We start from the raw sequence: 24051 nt of genomic DNA, 5'->3' as shown, positions 1-24051 counted from the left end.
CATAAAGTCGCATAAATACGCCTCGGGTCAAGGGCACACTACAGAACATTTAAAGACTTCCAGTTTGTTAAATTTCCCATGCTCTCGACACAAATTACAAGGCAAACACAGATTAAGCACTGTCAATTACAACAATTCCTTATGCACAAAAGCAGTAAAAAAAATGCAAGGTTGGGTAACGGATATAATGTTTTGAACGTCAACTTTTTTCCACGTCTCTCCATAATGCACAGCTCTCACTTTCACCTGCTTTTGAAGGAAGTTCAGTACACGTAAATGAAGCAGCGAGGGCATTCGAGAGAAATGGGAGCTTTCTCTCTGATTCGGACCCTCGGATAATAAACCCATTAGGTCGAATGCTCTCACGACCTCTGCGATGACTCCCTCATGTTAACAGCTGTCAGTGTGTAAGTGTTTGTGTGGGAGAAAATGAGGGAGAGAAAGAGATGTCAGTACTAACAAGCATTCATTGAGTGACTGCGCCATAAAGCTCTCCATCTTTATTGAGCTTTAATCACCTTCACTTTATTGTAACAACCTCTGAAACACACACTTGCATGGACACACGCTTGCGTTTGGCAGGGAATGGATGGTTTTCATTTAGTCTCATGCTCTCCGCCGCCGGCAAAGTAGATCTTATCAGTCTTAAGAGGTTAATGCACAAACAGCAGTGAGAGACCAACAGAAAGACAGGCGTGGGTTTGAAAACTATTACTGTAATGTTTCGGGTTCAATACGAGGTTGAGCTCGATCAACAGTATTTGTAAAAAACAAAATCCTGTGAGCTGTTCACTTTTAGCATCAACACAAGTCTTGCTTGTAAGCATTGCTTTTTATACTGTTCTTATTGTTTACCATACGTATTATGTGCAATACTGTGTATAGACGGTTTCAGCAGTAACAACATAAACAAGCGGCTTTCGTGGTCAACACGTAACTTCCGGTAAACTTCGCTAAGAATAAATAACAACAAAGTACTTTAAATGTAGTTTATTTATATAACAAGCAAAATAAACAACATGTAGATTACATACGAAACAAAAACATTTTTGCTATTTTCGACGAGGTGTTGTTGAAGAGTTCAGTTTAGCAACTAGTCAGACCATTAAAAAAACTGAAACCGGAAGTAAAGTTCGGACCGCGTATCGCGTCACCGCACGTGCGTCCGATGAAACCGTCTATAATGTACTCTTTATGTGCACTAGACACTTTAAATTTTAAGCTGTTATGTGGTGTTCACACCAGTCGCAGAAGAGGCGGCAAGCGCGATTGATTTAAATGTTAAGTCAAAGCAAAGACGCGAATAGGCTTTCTGCAGCGCGGTATGTGCGAATTGCGCGGAATTGTGCGTTTCCCGTGGCAACGCTCCATTCGCACATGAAAAGTTGAAAAATTTGCCGGAAAATCGCGCCGCGTTAACCAATCAGGAGCTTGCTCTAGTAGTGACTTGATTACAGGAAGCCAGCGGAGTCGCAGAAGCCCCTCCCATGAAGCTGATTTTCCACATTAATGTCTCGAATTACTAGAATTTCACACGCGAATGAAGCGAGTAAACGCAAATGTCCAAGCTTCCAACTACGCGCGAATAGCGCGTTTTTGCCGCCTCTACCGCGTATGGTCTTCATGCACAGTTACACAAACTCATGTTTACATTTACATACACCACAGCCTGCCTATTGCATCCTCATGCCCATTATTATGATTTTGCAATATTTACATCTACGTATGTTTCCTTATTGCACTGTTCGCCTGTACCACTCCATGTGCACTGTGCATGAGCAAAGTACTTACGTAAGATATGTGTATATTTAGATGATTTCTTTCAGCTAGTTAGATATGAGCAAGTTTGTATATGTGTAGCAACATGAGCCTGTAAGGAAAAACATTTAGTATTTGTTCACAATAAAGTAGGGCTGTCAAAAGATTAATCGCAATTAATTGCATACAAAATAAAAGTTTGTATTTGCATAATATAGTTGTGTGTTTATTGTATGTAATTATTTTCTATATATAAATACACCAATACATGTACACATTTAAGAAAAATTTTATGTATGTATATATTTTTTATATTTATCTATATATAATATAAAATATATTAAAATCTAAATAAATAAACACACACACACACACACACACACACACACACACACACACACACATTTAAAAGTTTCTTAAATACATATATATGCATGTGTGTGTATTTATATATACAAAATACTTACACACAGTGCACATACATATATTATGCAAAAACAAACTTTTAATTTGTATGCGATTAATCTTTGGACAGCCCTGCAATAAAGCTCACTTGAACCTGAACTTCTTGCAAAATGTTAAATTCTCACTCATTTGTAAGTCGTAAAATGAACAATTGATAACAATTGAAGTATCAAAAGGTGTAAAAATTTAAGTTCATGTTGTCAACAAAGCAATAAAGTGGGACTACTTGTGCCCAGTGTTTCATCACTGACATCTGATGGTTTTCATGATCTGACATTATAAACACATGTGGACAGCAAGAACCCAGATAGTTTTCTTCTGCTGATTCAACACGACATTGACAGACTAGATGTTCGGGTCTATATATACAAGCGGTTACATCACCTCACATCACGCCATTCATGAGCGGCATTGTGAAAGTTACCATGTTTACCAGCTTCATGTCATCATGACAACAGCGTTGAAAGATTGGATGTTGCTACACCAAGTAAACATGACACTTGTCTAAGTCTTGTAGCTAACAGTGAGTATTTTACACTCTAAAGTGTGGGGATATGTTGGGTTGTTTTTAACCCATGGTTGGGTAACTACCAAGATATTAAAGGCACATATTAAGCAAAATCCACTTTTACAAGGTGTTTGGACATAAATGTGTTTTGGTAGTGTATGAACACATCAACCCTAAAATGAAAAAAAAAATCCACCCACTCCTTTTTTAACCCTGTTTAAAAAGGTTAAAAAATTTAAAACTTTATTAACGTAAATAACTACCTACCAGTAGCGCCGCCATCTTAGTCTCGTCCGCATTCAGGACGAGAGCTTACGCAGCCTACGGAGGCTACTCTGCTGCTGCTCTGTGCCCCGCCTTCCGAATTTGTCATACGTCACTAAGAAAAGTGCGTACACTACGCTAATACTCTCTCCTGAATACAGAGGAGTCTAAGATGGCAGCGCTACCAGAAGGTAGTTATTTATTTACGTTAATAAAGTTTTAAATATGGATATTTCTACAACAACACCGCGCGGATTACCCTCAGAAGACCTTTGTTTATCATCCTGGAGCCGTTTGGATTTATTTTGTGAAGGATGGACGCACTTTTTTGGACTTGAAGGTCGTGGACCCCATAACATTACATTTAATCAACTGAAAGATCTAAAACATTTTCTAAAATATCCAAAAATGTGTTTGTCTGAAAAACGATGGACATATGCAACTCCGACAGCTTGGGGGTGAGTAAATCATGGGTTTAATATCATTTTTGGCTGAACTATCTCTTTAAGCAACAGACAACATATATGCCAGGAATATATACATTCATCTAAACATCAAATCAAAGACATGACCTAATGATTTTATTAATTTTGTGTAAACACACCTCATACCAGTTTAGTGGTATTTTTGTGGTTTTGAAACCTTGACTCTTTAAAACTTCTGTATACCTTGAGACTGGCAACCGGCCCATGCCTAGTTGCAAACGTGGCCACCGAGTGGTGAGACTTCTCTGAAGGATTTTTGGCAACAACAACCCAGCATAGATTTATTTATAACTCAATGGTTGGTTTAGTCCAGTATTTATCACATGAATGTACCGTTTAAAACCTTGCTCCTATGGTAGGAGTACAATATCATTTTCTGTGGTAATCCACCTCAACTCACAGATGCTGTTGACTAAACTTAAATTCAATTTAAAGGAATATTCCATTTTCTTAAAAGAAAAATCCAGATAATTTACTCACCACCATGTCATCTAAAATGTTGATGTCTTTCGTTGTTCAGTCGAGAAGAAATTATGTTTATTGAGGAAAACATTGCAGGATTTTTCTCATTTTAATGGACTTTAATAGAGCCCAACATTTAATACTTAACTCAACACTTAAAAGTTTTTTTTCAACGGAGTTTCAAAGGACTATAAACGATCCCAAACAATGCTTAAGGGTCTTATCTAGCAAAACGATTGCCATTTTTGACAAGAAAAATAAAAAGTATGCACTTTTAAACCACAACTTCTTGTCTATGTCCTTTCCTGCGTGACCTAACGTAAATGGGTAGTGACGTAGAGAGGTCACGTGTTACATATATGAAACGCACATTTGCGGACCATTTTAAACAATAAACTGACACAAAGACATTAATTAGTAACAACGTAGGAACGGTCCTCTTTCAGGAGGACTTGTAAACACTGGGGCGGAGTTTCGCGTTCGTCCTCTGTGACCTCTTGACGTCATGACGTATTGCATGAGGTCGCGCTGGCACATCACAGGACGGGAGATAGACGAGAAGTTGTAGTTTAAAAGTGCATATTTTTTATTTTTTTGGTCAAAAATGACAATTGTTTCGCTAGATAAGACCCTTATGCCTCGTTTGGGATCGTTTATAGTCCTTTGAAACTCCGTTGAAAAAAACTGTTAAGTGTTGAGTTAAGTATTAAATGTTGGGCTCTATTAAAGTTCATTAAAATGAGAAAAATCCTGCAATGTTTTCCTCAAAAAACATAATTTCTTCTCGACTGAACAAAGAAAGACATCAACATTTTGGATGACATGGTGGTGAGTAAATTATCTGGATTTTTCTTTTAAGAAAATTGAATATTCCTTTAATTCTGTATTGAACATTTCTTTGAACCCTCAAGTGTTATCTTGTGGGCCTAGTGTGACATTATATTAACACATTCGGTACTATTGTACTAGACTTCTCATTTGACCATTCTCAATCATGTAATATCTCTGGTGCTAAGGGAAGAGGTGTGTGTATGGTTCTCACCCATTCTCTTGTGTTCTGCATTGCTGGTTCTGTGTTCTAAAGAGATTGAGGAAGAAGAGGTAATAATGCGGTAATACTGCTGGATCCCACAACGCTTACAAACACAGCTTAAATCACTTTACCTCAAACCACACTTTATATGGTGCCTTGAATTGAATTCAGGGACATAGCTTTTACTTTTAATGTGAAGTGGCCCAATTAACCTAAAATAATTACTTATGTGATTTTTTATAACATTCATGTGTTAATATCCTGAAATAAAATGTAAAAACTATACCAATAAATTAAATGAGCAACAAACAAAAATAAATAATTTGCACAGGGTTGAATCATCTCACCCATGTATAGCATGTGTGGGAGAAGACATCCCATCTGCAGATGCTGAGGTTAACTTAATGATTGGCTTAAAATGTGAATGAAAACGAAGTGTGAAAAGATTTAACATTTGAAATAACCTTCATCCAAACACTTCGACTGAGCTGAACGACAGAAATGTTGTGCGATGTTACTAATGATGGACAGTTTCATTACTTCACACTTGCCTGACTGTCACTCACCATCTCTCTGGGTAGAAAGGTTTCTTCTTGTCTATGCACCAGGAGACTCACAGTACCGCCCATGGGTGTGGCCCTCAACAGTGAAACCACCTCCTCCTGACCACGCCCATTGAGATCCACTCCATTGACCTGCACCAATTACCAAGTCGTTCAAATTAAGACCAAATGTATTTAATATTTGGCTAAATCAGATTATAGCCCAAAATAAATTTTAATTTGTTTGTTTTTTACCTCTAGCAGTCTGTCCCCAGCTTTAAGTCGTCCGTCCTGTATGGCCGCTCCTCTCGGTAGGATGTTCTTCACATAAATAGGGGCGGAGCCTCCCAGTGGGACGTCTCTTGATGTGATGCTGAACCCAAGACCTTCAGGTCCTGTATGAGGAGAGAAGACACACTGCTATAAGGCATAGAAAAACAAAAGCACACAAAGCATACGTCTTGACCTGTGAAAAGAAGAAACTTGCAAGAACCAAATCATAAATGAGACAGAAAAACTGTTTATGTGTCATATTATAATATATATGGCCAATTGCTTATGATGTTTCCTCATAAGTCATTATGTAAATAATTGTAAATTGGGAGTGAATATATTATATAGTGTCGTGTCCAATATTTATGTCCTGTGTCGACAAATTGTTCACTCCTGGAGCACCACAGCTACCCAAAGAGATAAAATAAGTCTTTCTTCACAAACCAACATCAGAAATCCACAGCTCAGAGAAACACCTGACCTGTTAATAAAAACTACAGGAATGAAAACAAGCCATCTGGTCTGCAGGGGGGGTGAAAAGATGACAGAAATTATGACCTATTGCCCTACCAGCCTGGACTTTAGCCTTCTGTGGCACAAAAATAAAGAAAAATTGGACACCGCGAGAGAGAGGCCACGGAGGTGTGAGAGAGCACAGGTAGAGTTCACACAAAGAACATGGTGAGTTTTCCCACTGTGTGTGAATCTCTTCCAAAAAAAACCCTTACAAAATCAGACAGCCATAAGGAAACGCATCACACCGCCACTCAGGGCTGCCTAGCAACACTCCCTGCACCGCTGCTTTGTAACCCTACCACCACCCCGTGCACCCGCTGTGCCACCTGTCCACACACAGGTGCCAATTCTTGTGCCAACTGTTGTCAATCATCTCACACCTTTGCAGAAAAGACGCACATACACAGGAAAGAGCCGCTGCCAAATAACAAAGCATGTTTCTCCCAGTATCAATATAGTAGTAATGTTCTTACAAATAGACCTCTTAATTTATTAGCTTAGACTTAATTATAAATCATTTAAGGGATAGTTCAACCAAAAAATTTAAATTCTGTCATCATTTACTCGCCCTCATTGTGTTCTAACCCTTCTATGAGTTTCTTTATTCTGTTGAACAGAAAATAAGATATTGATAAATGAAAATAACCAAAGAGTTGCCAGTACGCATTGACTTCCTTAGAAGGAGACACAAATACTATGGAAGTCAATGGGTACCGTCAACTGTGTGCTTAAAGGGATAGTTCACCAAAAAATAAAAATTCTGTCATCATTTAATGACCCTCATGTTGTACTAAACCAAAATGAGTTTATTTCTTCAGCTGAACAGGAACGAAAATGTTTTGATCAATTATGGTATGCACTTTAATAATAGGATAAAAATACTGTGGAAGTCAATGGGTACCCTTAACAGTGCTTTTTATCATTTATCAAAATATATTATTTTGCGTTCAACAGTCATACGGGTTTTCAGAATTTTTAATTTTTTTGGTAAACTAACCCTTTAATTCTGCCAGGATGCTGAAGAATGCTTGTGAATATTATAAAAGAGGTAGACTGCTATAATAATAATAAAAAAAACATAGTTTAAGGTAACCATGGTGGTCATAGATGTTGGACAGCCAATTTTTATTTTTTAAAGATCCTATTTCCCTCCTGACTTAAAAGTCCCTGCGTCCCCTGAAATTAGAAGTGGAGTTGTGTGAGGCGGGTGAGATACGAACATTGTTGAGTACGTAATAATAATAATAATAATAATAATAAATTTGAATTCCATCATTATTTTATACAATATCCATGATTCAATATTTAACTGTGTTGATTCTAAGTTACATGTCGCCAACTAATATCACTAAATAATGATTTAGTTTCACTAATTTCCTATGTGTCTTTTTACTGTAAACCAATGGTCTCCAACATGGTACCCGCGGGCACGGAGTCTGTGAGGTGCCCGGCAATGCACATTCTATTAATAACCTTAATTTTAATAATTATTTTTGACATATTTTTATATAAGCTTGGCTTACTTTATGCATGTTAACATTTTAAACAATGATACAACATATAAAATAAAAAAAGTTTTGAGTATACTATATAAAAAAGTAGCCTTCCAGATTGTTTCTTCCATTGTGGTAGCCCTTACTCACAAAAAGGTTGGAGACTCCTGCTGTAAACATTTGTGTTATATCACTCCTATTGTTATATCACTCCTATTGCTTTCTTAACTCTTTTCCCACCATTGACAAGTTACTCAACTTATAAAACACTGAAGCATCCACTGATCCAAAAAATGTTTTGATCATTGTTCTGAATCTGATCTCTAACAAAGTCCTTTACAAAAATGCAATTATCTCAGCTTTTTGCCCAAAATCTGGTATTTTTGAAGAAACCTACCCATATTTGAGAGGTCATAAAAAGAGAAAAAATGAAGATAGGATGATGTTTTTTTGTTGTTGTTGTTTGAAAGCAGAGGGTCTGTTCTTTTATGATATATTGATATATATTGATATATATATATATACTGTATGTTCATATATTTGAAGAAGAAAACTTTTGTGAAAATTGTAAAAAAAAAAAAATCCTGCCGTTGGCTGGCAACTTTAAACAAAAAATGCTGACGGGAAAAAGTTAATATTGGTATCGGCCTTAAAGCTTTTATTGATCGACCACTAGTTCTTAAAGGATTAGTCAATTTTCTTAAAAAAAAAAATCAAAATCCAGATAATTTACTCACCATCATGTCATCCAAAATGTTGATGTCTTTCTTTGTTCTGTCGAGAAGAAATTATGTTTTTTGAGGAAAACATTCCAGGATTTTTCTCATTTTAATGGACTTTAATGGACCCCAACACTTAACAGTTTTAATGCAGTTTGAATTGCAGTTTCAAAGGACTCTAAACGATCTAAAACAAGGCATAAGGGTCTTATCTAGCGAAATGATTGTCATTTTTGACAAGAAACATAAAAAATATGCACTTTTAAACCACAACTTCTCATCTATCTCCGGTCCACTGACACGCCAGCGCGACCTCACGTAATTGCGTAATGACGTCGAAAAGGTCACGTGTTACATATATGGAATGGACATTTCAGACCATTTTAAAAAATAAACTGACGCAAAGACATTAATTAGTATCATTTGACATACAACAACGTCGGAACGGTCCTCTTTCTAAACACTTGTACACACTGGGGCGTAGTTTCGCATACGTCATCCGTGACCTTTTGACGTGATGATGTAAACCCTGGAATGTTTTCCTCAAAAAACATAATTTCTTCTCGACTGAACAAAGAAAGACATCAACATTTTGAATGACATGGTGGTGAGTAAATTATCTGGATTTCTTTTTTAAGAAAATGGACTAATCCTTTAAAACGACAATTGTTTGACAAATGTGGAAATTTAAGAGTATAGTAACAGGAACTGCGACTTATACCTTTTCTAAGTTGGATCCCAAGTTTCCTCCCAACTTTTTTAGTAAAGCCTGATGCAGGGGTGGGGCTTAAGCCTCTCTGAGGAGAGGGAGTGAGACCTGATGGTGGTTTCCCTGCTGAGCCAATATGATGATGCATGGGAGAGCTGGTATCTGTCAGGTTATCTGATGGGTGTGGCCTGTGTTGTGCCAATCGGTGAGCGGCGAGGTCCATTCCAGCATTGTCGACTGGTTCGTTGGTGAAGGAATCCGGGCTGAGGCGACCAGAAAGATCAAAGTTCGCCCTTGGGTTATGTTCATTATAGGATATCTGTTCGTACTGGGATCTCATGGCGGACGGCACCACGTGAAAGAGGATGACAGGAGAACGCATGGCCTGACGAAACATGTTCTGAGCTCTGAGAAGATAGAAAAACACACATAAACGTTTAGGTGTAGCAAAAATATAATACAATGCTCAACCACGATGCGCCGAGGTCAGAGATGAGGACGTACTGCTCAAAGCGGACATTCCGCAGGTCTCCGTTGTTGATCCGAACGATGCAGTCGTTTTCCTGGAACAAAGCCTGAGCGTCTGCTTTTCCCCCACGCTCCAAACGCTTCACCAATAGACCTAACGTCCTGGAACACACACGACACATGCATGTAAATCTGAGGTTTAAGAGTTATGCACTCGTAAGCATCAAACACTTAGAGCGAAACATTAATGTGAGCCTGAATCAAATGAACTTGAAAGTAACGCAGAGTCAAATGAACTTGAAAGTAAAGCACTTCTGAATGAAGGCTAATTCATCATGATGATAAATGTCCTTCATCTTAAAACCTCTGCATCGCATTGCTAGAGCTCACAGACTAAAGAGACATGCAGATCGCAAAGATATAATGATGCTTTTAGCCAGATTAGTTTGCTTTGTGCATGCTCGCATGTAGATGCTCTTTGGATACACACCATCTCATCAGGAATGACTCCCGGCAGAGGTTTCAATCTCTCTTTAAAGTCGGCAAATATTTACTCACCTCAAATGTTTAGTCGGAAAACCTACAAACTGTGTTTGATGATATAAACAGTATACGTACACTAACCAATAGGTTACAGCTATGGTGCAAAAATCATTTGAAACAACGATGAGACATCTGTAACAAGCTCACATTCAGGCACACAAACACACAGTGTACCTGCGGTCACGCCCGCTGAAGGGCACAACGTGGATGCCGAGTGGACCTCCATCATTGGACACTTCTACCAGTTTCACGATATCACTGAAGGGAATACAGGACAAAAGAGTGCAAATCAGTGTACAGTAAATATATGACCCTAGACCAGTCATAAGTGGCACAGGTAGCCAAAAATACATTGTATGGGTCAAAATTATAGATTTTTTTTAATGCCAAAAATCATTAAGACATTAAATAAAGATTATCATCCATTAAGATATTTTGTACATTTCCTACAGTAAATATATCAAAATTATATTTTTATTTGGACAACTTTAAATGTGATTTTCTCTATATTGCGTTTTTTTCTTTGCAGCCTAAGAATTCAGATTTTCAAATAGTTGTATCTCGGCCATACTTCAAAAAATTACTTTCTTTCTTAGTATTTTGTTCTTGTTTCAGTAAAAATATCTAAAAGTTCTTAAATTAAAATGTACACTGCAAAAAATTATTTTCAAGAAAACAATTCTAAGTATTTTTGTCTTGTTTTCAGTAAAAATATCTAAAAATTCTTAAATTAAAACGCTTTATCTTGATGAGCAAAACGACCCAAGAAAATAAGTCTAGTTTTTAGACCAAAAATATAAAATTTAAGTGACTTGGCCAATGGGATAAGCACATTTTTTTCTTGAATTAGTGTTTAAGAAAAATGTTCAAGATTTTTTTGCTTACCCCATTGGCAGATTTTTTTGCTTGTTTTATGCACAAAATCACTTAAATTTTATATTTTTGGTCTAAAAACTACACTTATTTTCTTGGGTCGTTTTCCTCATCATGAAAAAGCATCTTCATTTAAGAATTTTTAGATGTTTTTTTTACTGAAAACAAGACAAAAATACTGAGAATATTTTCTTGAAAATATTTTCTTGCATTTTTTGCAGTGTATTTTCTTGATGAGCAAAATAACCTAGGAAAAGAAGTCTATATAAATATAAATAAATAAATAAATATGCCAATGAAATAATTTTTTTTAAATAAGTGTTAATGAAAAGGTAAACTTATTTCAAGATTTTTTTTTTTTTTGCTTATTTTAAGCACATATTCGCTTAAATTTTATATTTTTGTCTAAAACCTAGTAATTATTTTCTAGGTCATTTTGCTCATCAAGAAAATACATCTAAATTTTAAGAATTTTTGGATATTTTTTACTGAAAACAAGACAAAAATAGATTTTTTTTTCTTGAAAAACATTTTCTGCAGTGTATTTTTTTGATAAAGAAAATGATCTAGGAAAATAAGTCTAGTTTTTAGACAAAAATATAAAATGGAAGCGATTCTGTGTTTAAAACAAGCAAAAAAAAAATATGCCAATGGAATCCTTTTTTTTCTTAAAGGAACAGTATGTAGGATTGTGGCCAAAACTGGTATTGCAATCACAAAACGTGTGGCTAAAACTGGTACTGCAATCACACAACTGGTGGCCAATATACCAAACGACAACATAAACATCAGTTGAGGGCTGCAACTCCACTTTTTAAATGACAATATCCTGGCCAGACCGCTGTTTTGAGTGATATAAGTATTTGAAATGAAAATTATTTCTTAATGTCTAGTGACATTTTAGGGCCATTTAATGATTAATTGATATAAATTTCTTACATACTGTTCCTTTAAGTGTTTATGAAAAGGTAAAGTTATTTTGAGAAAATTTTATTTACTTAAAAGTTTATATTTTTGTCTAAAACCTAGACTTTTTTCTAGGTCATTTGACTTATCAAGAAATTACATCAAATTTTTAAATATTTTTTTACTAAAAACAAGATAAAAATACTAAGTAAGAAAGTCATTTTTTACAGTGCAAATATTGTCCTATCCTACATCAAAAACCATACATCAATAGAAAGCTTATTTATTTGGCCTTTATGGGAAAAAAATGACTGTTCTGTGGTCCAGTGGTCCTAATAAATGTAGGGGCGGAGTCAGAATGTGCAGAGGCGGAGTCCAAACATGCAAATCTGCACTGCACACTTTAAGTCAATCAGGAGACATAAAGATCATGTTTTGTTCCATTGCAAATGATCAATGGCAGCTACAAATCATTTTGTCGTTATTTATTCAACAAAATAGTCACCTTTATTATAACTGCATGGAAATAAATGATCAGATGTTTCTGTCTGGCATTTATGAATGTTCATATTTGTAGGTAAATGCTGCCTTTAATACAAGGGTGAGAGAAAGCTTATGTTTCTTAGCTGTGACACTGCATTCATTTATATTCATTAATTTATGAATTCAAACAATTCCTTTTTTTTTAAAAGATTTATAAACCTTCTCTCACTACTGCATTAGTGCCATTATTAAAGAGATAGTTCACTTTAAAATGAAAATTGTGCCATCATTTACTCATCCTCATGTTGTTTTAAACCTGTATGAATTTCTTTTTCTGATGCACACAAAAGAAGATATTTTGAGACATGATAGTAAACACACAGCAGTAAGTGACCATAGACTTCCATAGTAGGAATAAAAAATATGATGAATTTAATGGGTACCGTCAACTGTGTGCTTACCATCATTTATTAAAATATTTTCTTTCTTATTTATCACAATACTTCCAAAATATTTGTATTCCTACTATGGAAGTCAATGGTCACTCATTGCTGTGTGTTTACCATCATTTCTCAAAATATCTTCTTTTGTGTTCATCAGAAAAAAGAAATTCATACAGATTTAGAACAACATGAGATCATTTTCATTTTACAGTGAACTATCCCTTTAAGAACAGGAGAAAATGTTACCAAGAACAGGAGAAAACAAAAACCTTCACCGGACCCGTGAAAGACAGAAAACAGATTTATGGGAAATTAACTGCAAACTTTTCATCTCGATCTCAGTGTTCCAAAAAACACCTTCAACGCCAAACTCAAAAGAGATGAAAACTATTTCATTACCTGCAGATCAAACTGACAGCATGAAGAAGAAATTCACATAAAATAAGATAACATCGCTGCTGCTGACAGTCAGTGTGCGTTTGTGAGTTTGTGTGTGTGTGTGTGTACGTGATTGCTACTTACTCTAGTGATCTCACTCCTATGTGATCTAAACACGTATCCGCTCGTCCCACCGGCTCTATCCTCCCATTCTCTTCCTCTTCCTGCAACACAAAAACAGCTTTACCCACAATGCATTTCACTCACAACAAAACCCTTGCACCTATACATATTTCACACAGATATAAAACCATCTAAAATTAATCACAAATAAAAGAACCGCCATCTATGCAAAACAACAAGACCCATGGAGGCTGTAAGTGCACATCCCCTAAAATGCTGGGTTGTTTTTAACCCAGGGCTGGGTCACTATTGGACAGAACACACTGCCGGGTTAAAATGACCCAACTGCTGGGTTATTTTAACCCAACTGCTGGGTTGTTTCAACATGGATGATTGACAATAACCCAGTAATTGAGTTAAAACAACCCAGCAGTTGGGTCATTTTAACCCGGCAGTGTGTTCTGCCCAATAGTGACCCAGCCCTGGGTTAAAACAACCCAGAATTTTTTAGAGTGAGCTCCATCACACCTGTGTGAAGTGTTCTGTTGAAAGACCTCAAACTCTTGTGATTGGATAAAGTTTGAAGGAATTCATCTTCTGTCTCCACACACCTGAGCTGATCAGATGAGGGGTACACAAGAGCCCATGCACACTTGCTAGTGTCTAAAAAAACTGTTAATGCTGCAACAACATGACGATCCTAATGTGCCCACACACATGCAGAATAGAGGTCTTCACGGGTTCACTTAGATCTGAAAACCAGAGGTCCCATCTGAGACCAAAGCGGGTTCGGGTCTAAAAAGATTCACGTATGCCTATAATATTAGTGGCATCTGGAAAATTTAAAATGAATTTGTTCCCTTGAAATCGAACCCATGACCTTTGTGCTGCTAACGTAATGGTTAACCATTTGAGCTACAGGAACACAAGTCTCTTATTCTCTTCTCTATTTAGGCCAGTTGGTCATTCACTATTTACCTCTCTGTGACCAAAGGTCTCAAAAACACAATGAAAGGAAGAGAAGAAATAGCTCTGATACACAATACATCTTCTACTGATGACAAAGCCATCACGTCTCATGAACTTATATAATACTGTCTGATATGACAAAAATGTTTGTTTAACAACCAATGAAATGCCAGAAATAAAAAGCGGAGCAACATTGTTTTGCCTAGAGGGAAAAGCAGATCTACACCATCAAAATACCTGAAGCGCATATATTATATTTAATTTATACAATAAAGACAGTGTTATTATTCATTTGATTAGATTTCTATACCTAATGCTAATTTTAGACAATTATTTAATGTGCAACTTTTTTATAAATGTTTGTAATTTCTTTATTTGTTCTTATTAGATTTTCCCAACCGTTTTTTTTTACTGATCTGTCACAAAATTACTGGCTTAATTATTAAATCATTAAACACTAGTCATTATTAAATACCAGTTCTTGATTACTGATGGCAGAATCACATTTAGGCTAATATTAAGTACAACAGGTCTCATGTGCTTGTTTGTTTATCCCCCTTATGTTTGCGGAGCCCAGTCTCATGGAGATGCGTTTAAATAGCACGAAGTGTGAAAACTTGTACAATACATACTCCAAATTCCAATTTGCATACATATGATATGCCAGTCCTTTCGTTCACTTAACTCTTTCGCCGCCAGCGTTTTTTAAAAAAAGTTGCCAGCCAGCACCAGCGTTTTTTCATGATTTTCACAAAAGTTTAATGCCTTCCAGAAAATGTTCTTCTTTAAATATATACATTACATACAATACATACCAAATTAAAGAACGGACCCTCTGCTTTCAAACAAAAAAAAACTTTTCATCCTACCTTCAGTAGTTCTTTTGTAATCAGCTTTTGAATATGGGTAGGTTTCTGCAAAAACACCACATTTTGAGCAAAAAGCAGAGATAATTCCATTTTTGTGACGGACTTTTCATAGAGATCACATTCAGAGCGATCTTTAAAACAGACACGGACATGCAGCCGCTTGCCATAGGGCAATACTTCCAGGTTCAAAAAGCTGCGGAAGGGCGCCACTTGGTGGATAATAGCGGTATTGCAGAAAGCCGGAAATACTCGTCATTGGCAGGGAAGCGTTTTCTCTTGATTGACGAGATATCTCATCAATGGCGGCAAAAGAGTTAACACGGCGCATCGTTTTGTGTCGTTTTATGAATTGGTAGTTTTTTACCCATCTTCATGAGACTGGGTTTGTTTGTTGATCCCCTCATGCTTTGCTTGTGTACAGCAACCTTGAGCTTGGGAAAGGCGCTTTATAAACAAAATGTATAATTATTATTGTTAAAATAGTAGTATTTATGTGTAAACCTGGAGCACAAAACTAGTCGCACGGATTAGCCAACAATACTTTGTGTGCGTCAAAAGTACATTTTTTATGCCAAAAATCATTTAGATATTAAAGGGGACATATCATGAAAATCTGACGTTTTCCATGTTTAGGTGCAGATTTTCAAGTAGTTGTATCTCGACCAAATCCTATCCTAACAAACCATACATCAATGGAAAGCTTGTTTATTCAGCTTTCAGATGTTGCATAAATCTCAATTTTAAAATCTTGATCCTTATGACTGGTTTTGTGGTCCAGGGTCACACATTTATGTAATATATCTCCTAAAGGCTCTTCATCTATCTGTTTATTCATCCATCTATTCATCCGCTGTGCACTTACTGGACTGTCAAACTGACTGCGTGTATAGAAAAGAGAAAAAAATTATTACTGACCTACAGCAAACATTACTGGAAAAAGAAACAGAGCCAGATATAGAGAAAAAAAAGAAAGAGAGAGAGAGAGAGAGAGAGAGAGAGAGAGAACGCGAAACATAAAGAGAGAGAGAGAGAGAGAGAGAGAGAGAGAGAGAGAGAGAGAGAGAGAGAGAGAGAGAGAGAGAGAGAGAGAGAGAGAGAGAGAGCTATATATAGTCTTATCTCATTAGCAGTCTAAAGCTGGGAGTGATTTATAATCGCTGCTTTACCTTTTGATTAATCACAGACACACACACCTGATACACACACACCAACCACCCCCACCTGCAAACCTCCCCCCTTCTCTCTCCTTCATCAAGTACTTTGTGTTCACAATGCTTCCATTAATGTCAACATCACATGCACAATATAACACAGAAACACCTTAAATGTGCATTGTGTAACTTTTAGAAGGATTTCTTGATAGAAATGCAATATCGGTGGTGTATAAAGACCTTACATAATGAACTGTATTGTTTTTATTACCTTAGAATGAACCGTTTTTATCTACATACACGGCTGGTTCCCTTACATGGAAGTCCTCGACAAGTTTCTACAGTAGCCCTAAATGGACAAACTGCTTCACCGTAGCTTCTCTATGCGTTTCGAAAGGGAGGGGTGAGCTGTTAACTGAGCAGTTGGTTGCAATTTGCAATATCACCATTAGATGCCGCTAAAACCTACACACCGGACCTTTAAAAGGTATAAAAAGTTAATATCAAATGTGTGCACAGAGGACACATGGTTATGACATTAATCTCTTTTCTTTCTGCATTTTCTTCCTGTGTCAGCGTGGGTTTACTCCGGGTAATCCGGTTTCCTTCCACAGGCCAAAAACATGCAAGTTAGGCAAATTGTAGATGCCGAATTGTCCCTCCCCAAACCTGTGTCTGAATAAAACTTGTGTATGAATTAAAAGGACACTACACTTTTTCTGAAAATATGCTCATTTTCCAGCTCCCCTAGAGTTAAACATTTGATTTTTACTGTTTTGGAATTCATTCAGCTGATCTCCGGGTCTGAAGCTAGCACTTTTAGCATAGCTTGGCATAATCCATTGAATCCAATTAGACCATTAGCATCGCGCTAAAAAATAACCAAAGAGTTTCAATATTTTTCCTATTTAAAACTTGACTCTTCTGTAGTTACGTCGTGTACTAAGACAGATGGAAAATGTAAAGTTGTGATTTTCTAGGCAGATATGCTACGAACTATATGGACTATTTCTGGGCACTGCGTAATATCACTACGCCTGCTAAAGCCATGTTACAGCAGCCAAGTCATTGATTATCATATGAAAGTATAGTTCCTAACCATATCTGCCAAGATAATCACAACTTTTAATTTTCCGTCTGTCTTAAGGGCGATTTATAGTCGTGCGTAGGTCCTACGGCGTAGCAGCGACGGCGTAGGTTCCGCGTCGGTTTTCATTTATACTTGTGCGTCGCCGTCCGCGTCGACGTGCAAACACACGCGAAACCGCTGGTTGATAGTAATCACGCGTGTAACCACAGTAGCAGCAGAAGTCGTCACAGAAGAAGAAGCTAAGCAAGTTAACCCACAAACGAAGAAGAAATAGCAACTTGTTGTGTATAATTTGAGAAGACCAGCAATGATGGAAGTAAATAAACAGCGACTTATGTTTCAGTTTGAGTTAAATCACTCCTCAACTTGGCTCGTCTTTGTTTTCATCGTCTCAAACGGAAATACCTATGACGCAGTTTTTTTTTACCTGATGGGAGGGGTTCTGGTGGACCAATCACAGCGCTTACGGTCCGCGTAGAGCCGACGCGCTGTTAGAAATTTTGTGAGGTGTGCGTCAGGCACAGGTAGGACCTACGCACGACTATAAATCGCCCTTTAGTACACGATGTAACTACAGAAGAGTCCTTTTTAAAAGGAAAAATATTGAAACTCTTTGGTAATTTTTTTAGCGCGATGCTAATGGTCTTATCAGATTTAATGGATTTTGCTAAGCTATGCTAAAAGTGGTAGAGACAGACCCGGAGATCAGCTGAATGGATTCCAAAATGGTAAAAACGAAATATTTAACTCTAGGGGAGCTGGAAAATGATTATATTTTCAAAAAAAGTGGAGCGTCCCTTTAACCAGTTCTCGTCATGAATATAGCCATAGATGCTGAAATGGCGTAAAGAATAAAGAAAGAAAGAATCTCTTTTCTCTCTCAAGTTATTCTGTTTATAACTTTTATAAAGCCGCATAATTTAAATATAAAACGTCTACGTGATTGGATCCTAAAAAGACTTTCCGGTACAAAGCATTCTGTACTCGCTCCTCTCCACCTCCTCTATGGGTTTTCCAATTCCCACACCTTTACCAGTGACGAAAACCAGCTTTCTGCTTCACTGCACAGCAACAGTAACTGCTCCACTATCCATCATGTTTTCTCATGTCCAGAAAAAAAACATGTCATTTTAAAAGAAAAATTATAGAGGAAAATGCTGACCTCTCAGTCCTTAATTTTGACATCTGCATCTCCAATAGTCTTTCCATCTTTTATTTTGAATGATAATAGTCCATTAATACTATTTTTAATATTTGGGGGCTTCTTGCTTACTGGCAGTGCCATTAAAATGTCATGCTCACCATAGAGATATTGAAGCATATTTGCATATGGTGATAGTGGGTTTTTTGTGGTCTGTGAAAAATTAAGGGTGTTTTTTCACTGTCCCAACCTGCTCTTGTCGTTCCAGCCAGCGGTCCACCATTGGATGATTGGCGCTGAGCGAAGAACGGGCCGTTTCACGTTGAAACTCCCTCTGACTGTTCCATTGCCCTGCATCACGAGGAAGACTACGGTACGTGTCCACACTTTTCCCCTGAAGACAGCAAAAAAAGGAATCAGTAAACTGAATTTTAAAAAGAGATTAAATTGACATACTTCAAAGATAAATCGTTTCATTTTTGTGCCAATAACATCGCCAAACAAACAATATTAAATAAATGATATTTTTTCTTTACTGAGAGCGACAGCAAGAGAAAGAGAGAGAAAGCGCGAGTGAGAGAGATCCATAACTCAATATGAGTGACACTGCCATTAAGCTTTACTCTGCTAGAAGGAGAACATACACACAGAAATGATGCGCACGCACACACTAAATCAACTCGCACTCGCATAAATGTGACAGACAAACCCACAACATCCCCTGCCGTCACATAGCTTGTTAATGGACTGCTGGCTGTTTGTAAGACGTGGAGTTAAGAACCCTTCAAAAATGACAATGTCAATTTTCATACAGATCATTAAAGGTTATGTGACCTCATGATGATGCATTTATGTGAAAATTAAGCTTAGGTCATTGCAGGATGTGTGACCCATAATAAACATCACAGGTGGTGATGATGAGCGTTTGGAGAGGATTATTAAGGCAGGTTTATACCTTTCTCTCCAGGCTGTTGGTGCCAGTGGTAAAGCGGGGTTTCATGAAGCCGGCGGTTGTGGACCAGCGTGTGGGGTTCTTCTTGAAAGGTTCCTCAGGTTGTGAGTTCGCTTCGGAGAACGACACTGATGTCAGGTTTAACAATGCTGGATCACTGCTGCGCCGTACATGCAAAGGCATGTCTGAGACGGAGAGAAAGAAAAGAATAAAAAACACTTTAGCAAAGTTTTGCATTCTGTATAATCCCTGCATCACAGTGTTTTAGTATAAACTAAAGCATAAACCAGGCAGACAGAGAGGAACATATCACTAACCACTGCTTGTATCATTCCAGTTATTCAAAATAGGACTCAAATGTCCATGCATTAATATAACATGGCAAATTTCAGCCTATTGTAGATAGAAAGCAAAAGATGCAAAAAGAAAGCACTGTCTTTACATTGTCCTACGTAATAAATAACTGCATCATTTAATTTTTTCAATGACCACATAAGCTATATTAGACATTATCTAACAACATAATATTTGGTATATGCGGTCATAGTAATGCAAGAGGAAGACAGGCACATTTTCTTTCTGCCATAGTCTGCTTATTTTAAGTTAAGGCGATAAAACACCATAGTCCCATTAAAGCCACAATATGTACGATTTTTGTAATAAAATCTCCAAAAACCGCAGTTGTGTACTTACATTATCCCAAAAGTTTGTCAATCCAGAGAATATCCTGTGTTAAATAATGGCTCATCCCTTGTAATTGTTGCCCTTTTGGTGATTTAAAGGGGACATATTATGAGACTTTTTTAAGATGTAAAATAAATCTTTGGTGTCCCCTAGGGCTGGGTATTGGCAAGGGCCTCACGGTACGATAAATATCACAGTACATGGGTACAATGTAATACAATGTAGCACGGTACGATACAATACGTTGCATTTTTCTTTTTTTCATGTAAAAAATAAAAAAATAGAGGTGATTTTTTTTTGTACTTTTTTTAAAGCCAAAGTGCTTCCACATGTCGAATTTGAAAGCTGCAGGTGTTTTTACATTTTCTGCCATTTTCTCACTACCAGTAACTTCTGAGACATTGGCCAATGGCCGTATATGACAGACAACTGGACAGTGACAACAACAGCAGCGGTGTAGGAGGTCGTTTGATGCACACAGATGGATTTAATGGGTTTAAAAAATATATATATATTGTCAATAGAGATCGAAATATCGATACATTATCATGGAAAATTATCACGATAGTTAACCGTATCGATATTTTAAGTTTTAGCTCAAAATACCCCACAGATCATTTATTATAGCGTGTTAAAATTGTCACTTTGTAGGTGTGAGCAAAAAGGTGCCGTTTCTGGGTGTGTACCTTTAAATGCAAATGAGCTGATGAAATGCGAAAACTAATCACCATGAGGGTGGTTTGTTGAACAAACTCAATTGTTTACTGTCTCTGCACTAAATGACAGTGCCGTGACTGGATAGTGCAGATTAAGGGGCGGGATTATTATAAGATGATCCCTTCTGACATCACAAGGGGAGCCAAATTTCAATGACCTAATTTTTTCACATGTTGGCAGGGAATGATTTACCTAAACTAAGTTACTCGGTTGATCTTTTTCATGTTTTCAAGGTTGATAGAAGCACTGGGGACCCGATTATAGCACTTAATCATGGAAAAACTAAAATTTTCATGATATGTCCCCTTTAATATCTGCTCTATCCTCAGTTTCTGGTTGTAGAAACTATGGCAACACGAAAGACACGGACAAACACGGAAGTGGCGATTATATAGCATCTAACACGCAGCTCTTGAGCCTTGTAGCTAATTCATTAAAGTGGCATAAACTACAGGTAAAATACCATTCATTCATTACCTCATCCATAAACACAATTAGCAAATTTTATATTTCTCTGGATGGTGAAAACAACATCTCCCATCATTCCACTCTCCTGCAAATTGTCACTAAGCTTCGCATTTGTTATTGTGAAATAGCAACCTCTAGTGGTGACAAATCTACATATTGTGGCTTTAAAACAAAAAAGACATAGACCAATTTCGTGTTTGCAAACAGAGATTACGTTTTTTGTGGGCGGAGCCAAACTGGTTGCAGAAAGTGACTGCTCCACAGTAGGGTTGTGAAGTGTTTTAGCATTAAACCGTGATTTTTATGTGTCCGGTGTTCTGTCGAAGTCTGATTCCCCTATGTTTCCCTTTAGTGCAATGTTTCTTATAGCGTTTTAATCACGTTACGTTTATTTTTTAGATAGATAAAAAGTTTAAATGGCTTGGCTACTGATATGCATGTGTGTAATGTATATGTATTGTTCTTTTTTGCTAAATCAATTATTTTTACAGTCTGAATCGCTAAAGTACATATAAAAGCAATACTATCATGTATTATATATAATAACGTTTATTAAATATTTCATAATTTTCCTGTTTTCTATTTCTTCCTTATATTTATCTTACGTGTTTGTTCTAAAACTATTATAAAAGTATTATGTTTAAACATACATTTAAAAGGACTGTTTATATATTAATAACACTTTACATCATGTGTGTGTGTGTGTGCTATATTTATATATTTATTAAGTATGTAAACATAATAATTTTAGAACACACAGGAAGAAGACATAAGCTAAGATATAAGGAAAAAAAAAATAATAATAGAAAACGAAAAAATTATGAAATATTAAAACAAATTGTGATATTATTGCTTTTTCAATATAAAAAACATTTAATCTGAATAAATTATAATTGTAACGTGTTAAAAACGCTATAAGAAACACATGGAGGGAACAGACTTCGACAGAACACCGGACATCTTCTCTACTTATTTTCTATTCTAATTATTAAAAGATTTCCAGATGATTTCCTTGCTCCATTCTGTCCGTTTAAGGGCTTATTGTAATCATAAACACCTACGTTTATCTTCAAATGATGTCTTCGACGATGGTATTCTGTAAAAATGAAAGCCATCTTTTTTGGCATTCTTATTCTGACACTTAACAGCACAACAGGACATGTTCTAGTGAGTTATCTTGCTCTTTTCACTCGTGTCTAATTCATTTCCACTGTTTTTCTGCAACCGCATTGCGCGCGCAGCTTGAGGTGACGTAACTGTGACGTCTACTCTAAATTGGTCTATTAATTGAACATAAAATGGATTTACAGAGACAAGTGAGAAAAGAAAAAAATTTAAATGATGTGTTAATACACATCGGTGATTCTTGCAAAATTAGACTTATGAGGCGTCATGAAACATATTGATAAAAAAAGTAAATGCTATCAAAATAAGAAGCAGACAGTTACAAACAACTCTTCATGTACTATTTTGCACATGATTTCAAATGACATCACACAAACCAATTTTGTAGTTTTTTCCACATTTAAGGGGAACATTTTCATTACCGCAATGTGTCCATGACTGGATTTGAGTTCATTGATATGGAAATATTTATAATTTAAAAAATCAAAAAAGCTTCAGTGCATGTTATACTATAAACATTTACAGTAAAGAAACATGTGGTAGTTGGTGATCATTGGTAAATGTAGAGGTAATAATAAGGAATATAAATGTGTCCAAGACCAATTTTCTCATCCTCCGCAACAATTTTCATTCACTAGCTGCGTTTACATGGACATTTGTAATCCGTTTAAATGATCAATCTGAATAAAAATGTCCCATGTAAACACCTCAATCGGACTAAAAAGTGCCAATCTGATTAAAAATCTAATCCGCTTGTTAGGGGTGGTTTATACCTTTTGTAATCTGCTCAAAAGGACATGTATACACTTGATCGGATGGATAACCGAAACTGGGATGGTCTGCGCATGTGCTATCTTTTTTCTTTTTTTAATGGCGGTTGGCAAACCCACTGAAAGGTGCATTTCCGCCACCTACAGGACGGGAGTGTGGAGCATATGCACACGTGCAATGACGTAGAATTGGTGTAATGACATGTGACGCAAATAACTCGAGTTTATTTTGTTGAAGGAAGTCACAAGAAGTGATTGTCTTGTTAATCTTGTTCCTATTATCCTTCCAATTCAACCATAAAGTGATACAAGACAGCGTTGTCCGGTCAGTCCATGATTTATTCTCTGATCCACAAACGCGTGTGTTTGGACTCTCTCTCGCGAACGGTCTCTGCAGCACTGCGTGAATAAAATACGCTTTTTGGGCACACGTGAATGGGTGTTTTTGCTGCTGCTTCATAATCAGTGAGGCACAAAGCAAATCTTGAAACAGCGTGAAACTATATTTGTGCAATGTGCGCATGTCAAATGATCAAATCTGATTTAAATCTTGTGTCATATAAACACGCACATCAATCTGATCACATTATTAATTGTTCATGTAAACGCTATGATAGGATTTAATAATCGGAACGATTTTAATCCGATGAAGTCAAAATGTGTCCATGTAA

General features: G+C 36.6%; 1 protein-coding gene and 1 long non-coding RNA gene across 4 annotated transcripts in view; one reads left to right on the top strand and one right to left on the bottom strand.

The window, feature by feature from the left end:
- LOC135748028 (partitioning defective 3 homolog) overlaps positions 1 to 24051 on the bottom strand; it is a 147059-nt gene that overhangs the window by 78025 nt on the left and 44983 nt on the right. For all 3 annotated transcript variants that reach the window (XM_065266101.2, XM_065266116.2, XM_065266106.2), the window contains exons 4-12: positions 19620 to 19801; positions 18915 to 19058; positions 13466 to 13545; positions 10413 to 10496; positions 9732 to 9857; positions 9240 to 9634; positions 5773 to 5912; positions 5542 to 5670; positions 4985 to 5020 (exon numbers count right to left, since the gene is read on the bottom strand). In XM_065266101.2, coding sequence (XP_065122173.1) covers positions 4985 to 5020; positions 5542 to 5670; positions 5773 to 5912; positions 9240 to 9634; positions 9732 to 9857; positions 10413 to 10496; positions 13466 to 13545; positions 18915 to 19058; positions 19620 to 19801 — 1316 coding nt within the window. The remainder of the gene's footprint in view (positions 1 to 4984; positions 5021 to 5541; positions 5671 to 5772; positions 5913 to 9239; positions 9635 to 9731; positions 9858 to 10412; positions 10497 to 13465; positions 13546 to 18914; positions 19059 to 19619; positions 19802 to 24051) is intronic.
- On the top strand, positions 3091 to 19758 carry LOC135748062 (uncharacterized). Its single transcript, XR_010531963.2, has 3 exons — positions 3091 to 3453; positions 18933 to 19037; positions 19632 to 19758. It is a non-coding gene; the product is annotated as an uncharacterized lncRNA (long non-coding RNA).

The sequence above is a fragment of the Paramisgurnus dabryanus genome, chromosome 6, assembly GCF_030506205.2.
Source record: "Paramisgurnus dabryanus chromosome 6, PD_genome_1.1, whole genome shotgun sequence".
NCBI classification, from domain to species: Eukaryota; Metazoa; Chordata; class Actinopteri; order Cypriniformes; family Cobitidae; genus Paramisgurnus; species Paramisgurnus dabryanus.
The sequence above is the reverse complement of the archived record's forward strand: the minus strand, read 5'-3'. Positions and strand labels throughout refer to the sequence as shown.